Source organism: Oreochromis aureus, linkage group 19, assembly GCF_013358895.1.
Source record: "Oreochromis aureus strain Israel breed Guangdong linkage group 19, ZZ_aureus, whole genome shotgun sequence".
NCBI lineage: Eukaryota > Metazoa > Chordata > Actinopteri > Cichliformes > Cichlidae > Oreochromis > Oreochromis aureus.
In genome coordinates, this window is record NC_052960.1 from 10,159,804 (window position 1) to 10,172,502 (window position 12,699).

The 12,699-nt window shown below is 39.6% G+C and overlaps 1 protein-coding gene across 1 annotated transcript; it reads left to right on the forward strand.

Moving 5' to 3' along the window:
* Nucleotides 1-2,319: 2,319 nt before the first annotated feature.
* Nucleotides 2,320-8,929, forward strand: tmx1 (thioredoxin-related transmembrane protein 1). The gene is made up of 8 exons (XM_031737023.2): nucleotides 2,320-2,562; nucleotides 2,896-3,011; nucleotides 3,279-3,324; nucleotides 4,687-4,815; nucleotides 5,178-5,223; nucleotides 6,447-6,548; nucleotides 6,677-6,743; nucleotides 6,836-8,929. The coding sequence occupies exons 1-8, from the start codon at nucleotides 2,399-2,401 to the stop codon at nucleotides 7,066-7,068; spliced, it is 903 nt and encodes a 300-aa protein (XP_031592883.1). The 5' UTR covers nucleotides 2,320-2,398; the 3' UTR covers nucleotides 7,069-8,929.
* Nucleotides 8,930-12,699: the final 3,770 nt, after the last annotated feature.

Consider the following 12,699-nt stretch of genomic DNA (forward strand, 5'->3'; position numbering starts at 1 on the left):
TATCATCAAATGGAGGCATTAACTCCAAAAACATTATATTTGATGCAATATAATTGTAGTGTTCTGCGAAAATATGTATAGTTCTCGTAATCTGGTAAATGACCAATGGGACAGGCTGGCAGCAAGGTTGCCTGGCATTCAGTGTTCTTAATAAATCCATGATCCAGGAAAATTACTGGTGCTGTTGTTGCTCGAGACACAGAAGAAATCTCAGAGCTCGACTTTGCAATGTAACCAACATTTTTTGGATTGTTTGTTTATCTAATAAAAAAAATAATGACTCAAAATGCTATTCACCTAAACATGAGTGTGAACCAAACTAAATACTGTTGCAGACTTAGAAATCCTAAACCTTGTAAGTGGAGCAGCGCCGATGGCTGGAGAAAGGGGACAATAGTAGGGGCACAAAAGGATGTCATCTGGAGGGTATTTTTAGAGCGTGAGGTGCAGTGATGACTAGAAGCTGTTTCAATTTGCCTGCAGGTTCCCAACAATAATAAGTGCTCTCATTCTGGGGTTTACTCTGAGTGACATCCTCTCATGAAGGGAAAGAGGACTGGCTCAGACGCACACACACTGGTTTATAGGTGGGAAACATTTGCTTTATGTGGTTGCAAAGCACAAGCTGTCTTTTCTGGAGCATTTCAAAGCATAAAATAGTATTTGGCTCACAACCCACTAAACGAAATAGCTAAACACAAGAATGTTTTGAATGTAGAGCCTAATCTCTTGACGTGAATTCTCTAAAAGGCTTCAATAAGACATTTATGAATTTGAAGGCAGGAAGGTGTCTTTTATCTTCAGGTCAAATCAGCTTTGTCTGGGGAAACAGTCATATATCTTGTTTTCATTTTTTTTAAAGCCCCTTGTGATGTAATTTGTACCAAATTGCTTTAGCAATAGTCAGTACTGAGATATTAGTACTTAGTGCAGTGCTTTCGACCAGTCTGGCAGTAGGATGGATTTAATCATTAGGTAATACTTAGATCCACTAAGTCCAAACACACATTACTAAGAGCTGCAGTTTCTTTCTTTTTTCCCTTTAAAAAAACAAAACAAAACAGTAGCACCACCTGCTGGTAGTTGGCATTTACTTAACAAAAAAACACGAATATTTTAAAGGAGAGATTATGCAATGTTTGCTTTGAGAGTGTTGATGCAGAATTATAAGGTCAGGAGCTTCATTATGCCAAAAGAGGAACTGTGATACTGCATGAGGAAGTCAGCAGTGGCGGAAAAGCATGTGAGGGCTGGTGCATTTATGAGAACAGCAGGACAGTGTGGAGATGTGCAAGAGGAGTGACAGACTGGTTCAAGAAGGGGGTGGGATTACATCAGGGATCCGCTCTGAGGCCCTTCTTGTATGGAGTGGTAATGGACAGCCTGACAGATGAAGTTAGGCAGAAGTCTCCTTGGACTATGACGTTCAGAGACGTGATCTATAGTGAGAGTAGGAAGCAAGGGTAAAAGAGCCTGGAGAGGAATAAAAGTCAGCAGAGACAACATAGAATACATGAATGTGAAAGACAAGGAGACAGGTGTAACAGTAAAGATGGAAAGGAGTGAAAGGAATGAAGGTGGAGAAGTAACAGAGTGGTGGAGAAGAGAGGTGCTGGCAGGAGTAAAAGAGGATGACCGCAGAAGACAAGTAAATGGACGTAGGAGGACATCCAGAGGAATGGTGTGACAGAAGAGGATGCTGGTGAGATGGACTGTGATGTGCTGTGCCAACCCCAAAAGCAAGCAGCTGGAGGTAGTAGAATAAGATCATGGGTAACGAGAAAAAATATAAGGTAAATAAGCAAATTTCTGCTTCCCTTTAATGCTTCTACTTTTTTAAAACACAAAAGGAATAATAAAAGAAAATCCAGTGTATTTGCTAAGTTAAGCCAGGAGGATTCATGAAATAAAACAAAATACAGAAATAAATACATTAAAACCTGCAGCTAACAGGCATTAAATGTGTTCATTACTAACTGTTCTAGGTCTAAATTGATGAGATTAAATGTATTTTCAAATATATAAACAAATATATATGTAAAACATTTATAAATAAATATATCCATCCATCCATCCATCCATTCGCTTCCGCTTCTCCTTTTCAGGGTCGCGGGGGGCGCTGGAGCCTATCCCAGCGTCAAATATATCTGAAAGTATATTGATTTAGTATTGATATTTTAACCTTTGCCTTAAGGATAAGGATATAAAATAAATATTGAAATGATTAAAAAAGTAATAAATAATAAAAACAAAAATTATGGTTCTAGCTATAAAATTAATTTAAAATAATTTGAGTCGTCAGCTGACCGGTGACGTTTAGGCGCACAGCGGAAGTTAGGCACGGCATGTTTGCTAGCTAGCCGCAGCAGTAGCACCCAAGAGCAACAGAGGCTCAAACATGTTTTCTTTAATTCTGCAAACGAAGCACAAGTCATGGATATACTTTTCACTGCTGGGAATATGCTTTATATCGTCGCCAGTATTGGCCAAGCCGGACAGTCTCAAAGAAGTAACGGATGCTAACTGGGAGGAGATCCTGACTGGGGAATGGATGATTGAATTGTCAGTATCTTGCTAACGTCCGGTGCTAACAACTAGTCAGCTAGATTTATTTTTAAACTCCTACAAACACGAGTCCAGCCGTCTCCAGGCGCGGGTCATTAGTTTCATTTAATTGTTATCTTTTATTCCGACATGTAGTCAGAATAAATTAAAATTGTTCAGCTCTGCTAACAGCTGCTATTTTTAGCTAACCAGCTTACATCAGTTGCATGGGGTTCACTTTGCTAAAGAACAGACTCATAATAGCTCGTAGATTAGTGGTTATCTGCACGGTAAAAGTGATGATTGTGCTCCTGATTTGCGTCTTTCTTTGTGAAACTTTATCTCCATCAGCTACGCACCTTGGTGTCCAGCGTGCCAGCAGCTCCAACCAGCGTGGAAGGAGTTTGCGGACTGGGGAGAGGACATGGGGGTCAACATAGCAAAAGTGGATGTGACAGAGCAGCCAGGTGGGTTTGAATGACCTCTCCCATTTACCAACTACACAATGACTTGTACACATGAAACAAAGCTTCAGGGCAGTTCAGGAAAACCTCTCTGTGTTGGAAAAGATGATGTTACAGATTTGGCAGTGATATGGCAACTCTGCAGTGAGTCAGTCAATCAGTCATTGTTTTTCCAGCCTTTTGTAAGTTGTTAATACTAATGTTGGTCTGTAGCTGAAGATTACTTCAACATGTCTGTCACTTAGTGTACTTGTCTCCTCCCTTTCTAAGGTTTGAGCGGGCGATTCATCATCACTTCACTTCCTACTATTTACCAGTAAGTTCTTGGTTATTTTTGTGGTTTTATTTACTTCCTCTTTTAAATGTGTTAACCCAGCTGTGTAAGAAGCTCTTGTTTTATCATGGTTTGGTCTGTGGACGGCAGAAAACTTTGCATTGGGACTCTTAAGTACAGTAGCAGAAATAGGATTTATAGGATAGGAACAAAAACGTTTTAACTGCTTTGTCATAGAGTTCAAAGAATCGGCTAAAAGTAGCTGCAGTAGGAAACGATTCCACAGTCTTGGTGACTCGGATGGAAATGTGCCGTCCTTTCTCAGTCTTAATATTATCTTTAGTCTTGTATGAGGAACAACTAGTAAATTCTGAGCCTGTGATCAAGTCTAACCTGCTGTCTTTTTCTCCACATTTCCTTCATGTTTCCAGTAACAATGAAGTACAGTCAAAATGCCACAGATAGTTTTCAAAATTACCTAGCCTAAACTGCCAGAGTTGAAGGTAAAGTTTTCAGATTGCAACAGACCCAAATTTTAAGTGGAAAAAAAATAACCTAAGGCTACTTTGGTGCCCCTGAACTACTGTCTATTTTCCTGTAGCTCACAGTGATTCATATTGAAAGATTGACCTGTGTCTCTGCACTGTTTATTTGGCTGACTAAAACAGATTATAACAGTGGCTCTGCTTTAGCTGTTCTGGCTGTGTCACCTCAGTTTATGTGTGCAATACTAGCTATATACAGGGTGTGTGTGTGTATGTTTGTTTGTAGTGAATTGGCAAGTTTGTGCTGGCTGAGCTCTTGAATTCCTGTGCTCTATTAGCAACAGATCTAAATTTATCCTTCTGAAGCACTGCCAGTTCAAATTCAGGGTTTATTATATTAGGAGCACAAAAAAGGAGTTACAGTTCAGCTCCTGATGGCTATCCATGGCATTACTGATTGCAGTTGCAGCTCTAACAGTTACAAAATCTGCAGCTTCGGCCAGCGAACAGGTCAGCAGCACCTATGCATTTGTTTGTTTGTTTGGAAGGAAGGCTCAACAGTAAATTCATCATATAAAGTGCCACATTATCTCTTCATACATTGGCAGTGGCATATAATTGGACCTGTGGTTCAGAAGAACGCAGAAATCATGACATGAAAACATAGAAGCACAAATGAATTAACTTTCCCTTGATGCAGTAAAATATTTCCCAAGAATCATTTTTCATTTGTTTAGTGGAGAAAATTCAAATCTTTATCTTGTCTTTATCACAAACTTCACTACTTTATCCTGCAGCTTGTCACTCGACTTCAGCTCTCAGGCTCAGAGCCACTATAAGCTGCTAAATGCACACATTTTTTGATAGTATATCAGTCGATAAGATGGTCCCTATCTGTGTGAATCTGTGTGTGTTTCAGCTCTAAGGACGGCGTCTTCCGCAAGTACCAGGGAGCTCGCACTAAAGATGACTTCCTCAGCTTCATTCATGACCAGAAATGGAAAGCAGTCGAGCCGGTTTCCTCTTGGTTTGGACCGTCTTCCTTTTTGTGAGTTTGTATCTTCAGCTAAGTCACTATGCTATTAATGCTAGAGATTTATCAGCCCGGGTTATTAGTTAAATTAGTTTTCCTTTATGTTCTAGGTTCTAGGTAGAATTTGTGATGGGAAATGATTCATTCTCCATTTATTGATCAGTTTAATAATAATGAGTCACTGTTGTACATTACTCCTTTGAAAAAGCAGGAAATAACTTGAAGTGTTTACTCTTTTCTTCATGATGCTTTGAAGTGAGACACAAATGCACACCCTCCTGTGCCGCTCCTGTTATTTTTGTCTTTTGGCTTTGTAGTGATGTGAGAGATTGAAACAGTGTTAAATTACACGCTGTCCTCCCCTCCTCTGTTGACAGAATGAATTCGATGTCTGCTTTGTTCAAGCTCTCCATGTTTATCCGGGTAAGTGAGGATTTCTCTCTCAGTGCTGTAGGTTATTATGCATATTAAGCATTTGTTTTGTGTGCATGTCACGCCTAAAGTGAAATTACATGTTGAAATTAGACTTGCTTTCATGTGCGAAGTGTAAACTTCTAATCCAGTTTTACGGAGTTTCAGAGCTGGCACACTGAATGAAAAACAAATGTAAGTGGTGTTGATATTTACAGTGGACCTCACAGAGAATTGAGTAATCAAACATTACTCAAATAGGTGGAGACAGGAAATTTTGAGGGAAGCCTTGCTTTGCTTAATTGAATTGGGATGCAGAGTTAAGACACACATCAGTTGCATGGGGTTATGACAGTTATGACAGATGGCTTAAGAATGGCTTTACACATTGATAAACACACCAGGACACAAATAAACTCTACCACATACTTGATGTTTCAAATATATTTTGAGTATTTCCGTTGGCAGCTTCTTTTTAAATGACAGTTTAAGTGTCGTGATATCTTACTGTTTAGCTGTTGATTAATATTCCCGAATCTAATTCAGTTCAGCTGTGATGCAAAACTGTGCAATAGTCTTGAGCTACCCCTCATTTCTTTACATTTGTTTCCAAGGAGTCACACTTTCTTGTGAATATTTTTTAACAGTCTTGAGCAATCGTCCTCCAGACTGTCTGAAGGTCTTACAAAGTTTTTCTTTTGACATTGACTGCATTTGGCTGCATATTGAACAAAAGGCAGTCAAAGAAGAGAAATGATAGAAAAGGCTTGCCTAAAAGCGTTAAGGCTGTGGTCATACCAAAAATTAACTCTTAAGCTTATAAGAATCTCACTTTTTGTCTCTTATTCTGTATTTCCATCTATGTTCAATAAATCTCTGCACCCTTTTCCCATTTTTCAAATACGGTATAAAGAAATTAGGGGAGGTTTAAGACTTTTGCACAGAACTGCAGCTGTTAAAACAAGAACTAAATTGTGTATATATAAGCTATAAAAACAATAGATTCAACTTTCAAATCTCTATTGTAGTGGTTGCTGGCGCTCTACCCTGCTGTACCAGTATAATCAGTTCAGCGTGTGGCCTGAAGGTGGCGCCAGAGGTTCACTGGACCCTTCTATTGATGACATGAATTTTAGCTACATATAAACAAAAGCATGGGTTATAAAAGGATCTAAAGAATAACCAGCCTGCTTTGTTGATGTGGGTTGAAATATCTCGTCTCTTGTGATTTCCAGCGTTGTCATAACTACATGACGGAGAAGCTGGGGATTCCCGTGTGGGGATCATATGTTATCTTTGGCTTGGCCACTCTGTTTTCTGGCCTGGCGTTGGGTCTGGTGAGTAATTTTGCCGTGCTTCGTTATTATGAAACCGAAATGATTCTGTTTTGAAGCTCTTACATCGTTCATCACAAATGCACACATTCCCAGTGGTTTAACGATTAATCCTGTCTTGTCTGTTGCAGTTACTGGTGTTCATTGCAGATTTCGTCTTCCCCTCAAGAAGATTTTCTTCTCCCGATTACTACCCGAGTGAGTTTTGTAATAGATTAGACTAAATACTAATTCACATTTATGTTATATACAGTAAGATACTAACTGTTGCTCTAAATGCTGCTGTGCAGAGAAACAGACTATAGATCAGGCAAGATTAATCCAGCAACAAGAGGATGCCACTGAGGCTGACGGCGAGGAAGATGACGAAGAGGAGGAAGAAGAGGACCACGACGAGGTCTGGAGAAAGCGGAGAGGATCTCCCGAGGGCCGCCCTGAACCCAGGGGGCAGGCTTTCCCTGACGACGCCCTGAGGAAGCGGGTGGTGGGCAACCGGGGCGAGGAAGAGGAGGAGGACACTTAGAGAGAGAGAGAGCCTCCTCTTGACACGAGTACCGTGGAGACAGTAGAGTTGAAGGAGCCAAGTTCCTGAGCAGCAGTGTTTGTTTTTTTGTTTGTTTGTTTGTTTGTTTGTTTTAGAGCAGAGTCCAATATCTTCCCGCTGGTCCTGTTCCTCACCCCCAAGACCCTAAAAATGCCTCACTTTTCTTCTTCTCCCTCCCCCATTTTTTTTTAAAGGAGAGCTTTTGACTTTCGCCTCTGCTCTCTCTCTAAGCCTAAGCAGCAGACTCCACCTGGAAAAAGAAAAGCAGCACTTCAGACACCCGTTTCTACTTGTGGAAACAAACGGTCTGGCTGAGGTTTAGGTATGACGTGCAGTGCGGCTGGAGTTTTGCAACGATGTTTATGCTATGCATTGTTTTTTAAATAAATGTGTGTGTTATATTTTTAATCTCTGAATTATTATAACAGGGTTGTAGGTTATCTATGGGGAGAGATAACGTCATTTAATTTGATTTAATCTGCAACTTGAACGCTAATGTTCACACACCTTTCCACTTTCTGTGTCTGATGGCGAGAACGTGGCAAAGGACGTCTAAAATGTTAGTTTTTATTATAAAGATTTCAGTTTGCTTGTTGCAGAATTTAAAAAAAAAAGAGTGATTTGATATTTTCTCACGTTGACTTTTCTGGGGCTGCTTCACTATAAAAGCCTCCTTCTTACCAAATGGAGGCTTTTAAATTGAAGCAACTGCAGGAATCTTTACGTTTGTATTAGCAGTACTGTTACAGCTATGGTTTAGACTTGGAATGGAGGGGGGCAAACAGTGATGCTTGTTTTCTCTCTTTTATTCATGTGAAGTTAATTTAAACTCAGCCACAAGCTTTGTGGCAAATATTTTAAGTATACCAAATACAAATGTGGCTACATTTGTATTTGTGACCCTATTTAGAATACTAGTTTAAGCAGTTAACACAGCCTGTATTACAGACATCCTCTTGAGACAGGTACATGTGGGGCAGGAACCCTTCGAATAGCATCTATGCTAAAGAAAGAGCGACGATCACATCACTCTTTCACTTTGACTTGGCTGCGTTTCTGTTGTTTAGCAAAGAACTAGGCCATCCTGCACAGATGCGTTATTGAGTTTAAATTAAAGACGTGGAGAATGTTTTTCAGTAGATTCTTTAGTTTCCCCATAAGTTATCCTAAAGCTATTAATGTTATGTCTGATTTATTATCTGTTTCTAATATTTTTACTTGTGATTCTTTAAGTATGAAAATATATTTGATCTAAAAAAAAAACAAAACCCTTTGTGATGCCAGGTCTACAGCACCGTGTAGGTGCGATTAAGAAGACGAACAATGTGAAGACTTGGTAAATTCCTGTATCCAGAGCGATGTGTGGCATATCTGTACTAATGCTGCTCCGCTTTGTGGAGCAATAATAAAACTGACGTGTTTTCTTTTTTTTCCCCACCAACATCACTTGTAAAAATGTCAAACACCTGAGCTTCTTTTATATGCATGAGTGACACACATGGTGCACTGATGTCTCGTTAACACTTTATGAACGATGACACTCAAAGAACATTAACTCCTGTATACTTTTCCTCCTTTTAACCAAACAACAGACCCAGTATACGACCAGTGTTTTGTTACACGTTTTTTGTTCTGAAGGGGCTTGTAATGACTTGCATTTATTAAGATTTTTTTTTTCTATGCTGATTTTTATTCCTTAAAAAGCCAATTGATCATTTAGGTGATGGATGAAACTGGTTGTACATATGACTTGTAGCATTCTCACTTTACAGTGAGTCACCTGTGATGCTTGATTGTTTCTTTAAATAAAGGGTTAACTCTAAAAACCATTTAACTTTTAGCCGTCGTTTTGCTTTTGTGTGATATTATTCTGTAAAATATATACAGTTTGACAAAGATGCAAAAGGAAACGGGAAAATTGTCAAGTGGTAGATTTGACAGTATTTGAAGAAATCAAATAATTTGGTAAAGAGTTACTTGGGTTATTAAGACTCACTGGATGCTTTATTACTGTGTTATTACCAGATCGGACCCCTTTTGCCTCTGAACTTCAGATTCAGCGAGGTGCTGGACGTTAACTTCATGGTGTCACAGACTTGGTGCAGATTTGTCAGCTGGACATCCATGATTGAAATCTCCTGTTCCACCACATCCCAGAGGTCTCTACTAGATTAACTGTCACAGTCATGAAACCAGTTTGAGATGATTTGAGCTTTGAGACATGGTGTGCTGTCCTGCTGGGAGCAGCCATCAGGAGGTCTTACTATCAGTATGTAGATGGTAAGCAACAAGCTTGAGGTAGGCTTCAGTGTTTAACAGTGATTCTCAGTTGGTGCTAAGGGGCTCAAAGTATGTCAAGAAGATATCTCCTACACCATTACACCACCAGCAGCAGCAGGATGGAGCCTTGCTTTTCTATCAGCTCAAAGCAATCTGACTATTCTCTGCACTCTAGCAACAACAACAACAACAACAATAAAGTATTTTCCCAGCCAACTGCCACTCTGTGGATATTTTCTCTTTCTCAGATCATTGTCTGTAAACTTGAGATGGTTGTGTGGAAAAATCTCAGGATCAGCAGTTTCTGAAATTCTCAGCTTGTCTCACACACCCATTCCCATAGTCACCTAAAACACCTTTCTTTCCCACTTTGACGCTTGGTTTGAACAGGTCATCTCAACCATATCTACACTCCTAATTGCACTAAATGAGTTTCTGCCATGTGACTGGCTGACTAGTGCTTAGCATGGCAGCTTCTGGTGTGTAGTCAGAATAATGATTAGGAGCAGTGATACAGTCAGACAGACACAGTACTCAAATAATCCTGAATTAACATCTTTAGAAAAACTCAAGGGGTAAGTAAAAATCTTTAAGCTTTTTAAGTTGTTGTTGTTTTTTTTAAACTGTATGCAGTTTTGTATGCATTCTGGTTTGTTCTGGTGACCATTAAAATTAAAGGAAGTTCAATAACTGTGCCTGGATGTTGGGTGGTTTTCTTCTAAACTGACTCTAAATTGGCTACATCCACTTAAATACAGTACATGGTGTAAAAGGCTGAATGAGGAAAAGTTTGAAACGTGCTATAAATGTAGATGACGTATCATTGTTTAAGGAAATGCATCAGTGTGTAGCTGAATTTGATTACTGTACTCACTCTGGAGAGAGTTTCATCTTCTTCTTAGTGTTGTGCAGCAGTTTCTCCCCATAAAGGATCACAAAACAAGTTGATTTAAGAGACATGAAAACCAAAGGCCTGCCACATGTGCTCCATCCATCCACCCTCTTCTGGTTATCCTTATCAGGGGTCCATGTGTGGTCTGGACACGATCCCAGCTATCATAGCATGAAGGGCGGGAACACCGTGGATACGTGACTAATCTGATGCAGGGCTAACACAGAGAGACAGACAACCGTCACACTCACTCTCTCACCTATGGCCAATTTAGAATCACCAACTCACCTAACCTCACTAAAATATACTATATTCTTGTATACATGAAAAAGTGATCACAGCTTAAACCCAGATTAGAAGGTAACAAGTAACTGTCAAATAAATGTAATAAATGAGTGAAAATGAACTCCAGTTTAAACATCTTAAAATCTAAATCTAAATACTTTAAATGAACATATTTTATAATAAGTGCCAAAGTCTGCCAGCAGGTGACACTCTCACACACATTTTGAGTTGTTTTCAAAGCCAATATTAACCTCAGGAGCTACTAGCAAGGATTATGTCAGACAAATGTACACCTCAGGAAATAGTGACAGGAATGTTAAAGTGTGGTATTCTGAATGCAAAAGCTGCAGCTGACATTTTTCCTAATTTATTCTCCTGAGGCTTCCCATTTCCTTTCTTGAGTGACAACTTCTGTATTGTATTTCTAATCAGAGCTGTGATTTCAGCTTGAGTACCCTTGTGCACACGCTCTGTTTAGCAGTAGTATGTTTCTTGGAAGGAGAGCGAAAGACGAAAGGTGTTTGATGGGATTCCCCTGATGTACTGTACCAGCCTGCTACACGCCCCCTCGGGCGCTTCAGTGCAGCAGGGTCATCCTGCACATGGAGAACACAGAGCATATGCTTGATAAAAGCTGAATGCACACTCAACTGAAGCTGCCATACTGGGTTTGATTTATCGGGCACATACACAGATTCCCTTTAAGCTGAACGGGGTTTAGGCTGCGTACTGTTCTGCATCCTAAAGCAAAGGCAGATGGCAGTTTAGTAGTTTCTGTTCTTGTTCATTTAACTTGCTTTGGTCCATATGGTTTTCTATTGTCCTTGCTTTAACTTTACCAGCAGTGTTCTTCTTAAGTGCCATGTCTGCAGCAGGAGAGCTGGATTCTGTACACTATGTTGTACTGTGACATTTCTACAAAGGCTCTTTCACTTTATTAGTTTATTAGTTCTCCAGACCTTGATGATCCCTGTTAAGAGAATCCTGCAGACTTTGGTGAAACACTGACTTCTCTACATTGGAGAAACAAAGGGGGGAAGTGTATGCCAAGGAGTTCACTCTGCTGTGTTGCCATTGTGGTGGGTGTGAATCATCAGTGCAGATGAAAATTGCCAATAGACATTAAAATTGCTGGTTTATTTAGAGCTCATTAGAGAAACTCTCAGTAAGGCTTTCAGCTATAGGTCTTAGGTGAAAGAAGTTTTTAGCTTCTTAAATCCAGTAATATGCACTAAAGTGTCATGTGTTATAATGCTTTGATATTACTAATAGATAATATGTAAGGTTTAATTAAGCCTTTATTACCATGTTAACCATCATATTATAGCAGTTAAGAAACAACTTGCCCCTGGCTCTAGTCATATGAAAGGCCTCTTTCAAAGAAGCCTTCATTTTTATGTCTTTTTGTAGTTGGTTTCTGTCTTATTATGCTCGTTTTGGATCTCTTTGTGGTTGATTTGAACCTCTTTTACTTTTTGTCTCCACCAGAAAACAAAGTAAGATGGCAGTTTCAGTCAGTCTAGTGGATCATCCTCTTCTAGCATCCTCTTCTGTCACACCAACCCTCCTTCACTACATGCATAAACCTTCTCCATGGTCTTCCTCTTCATAATTTGAATTCTTTCATATCTTAATATTTTCCTAAGTGGAGCTACATGAGGCATTTATGGATATTACAATTTCTTCTCCCTCCCCCTTTTTTTAATAAAGCACACCCACTGATGCCTCTGCAGACACAAGGTCGACTATTTTGAGGTTCCCAAAGAGAATCAGGGTTTCAAGCCTCTTTTTTAATGTGAAAACAGAGAACAGCTGAGCAGAACTGCTCTGCTTTGGTAGATATGTTCCTTCAGATTTACAGTTGGCATTGGGTTTGGTTCTCTCTGGGGTAACTGTGAGCCTCCTGCATTTGTTTCGAGTCTTATGTTTGTTGTTTTTGCTTAATGTTTTGCAGATGAATAGCGGGAATTTGACTCTTTGAGCCCTCTGGTCTGTTCAGTCATCCATCTATGGATACATGCGTACTTCCCATAAATCCTTAGCTTTAGATAAGCAACCAGTAGCTTTTAGATAAATGCTGTTGAGGAGAATCATAAATTAAAACTGTTAAAGTACAGTCTCGGAGTAAATGTACTCTTACTTGTGTCTGTGGA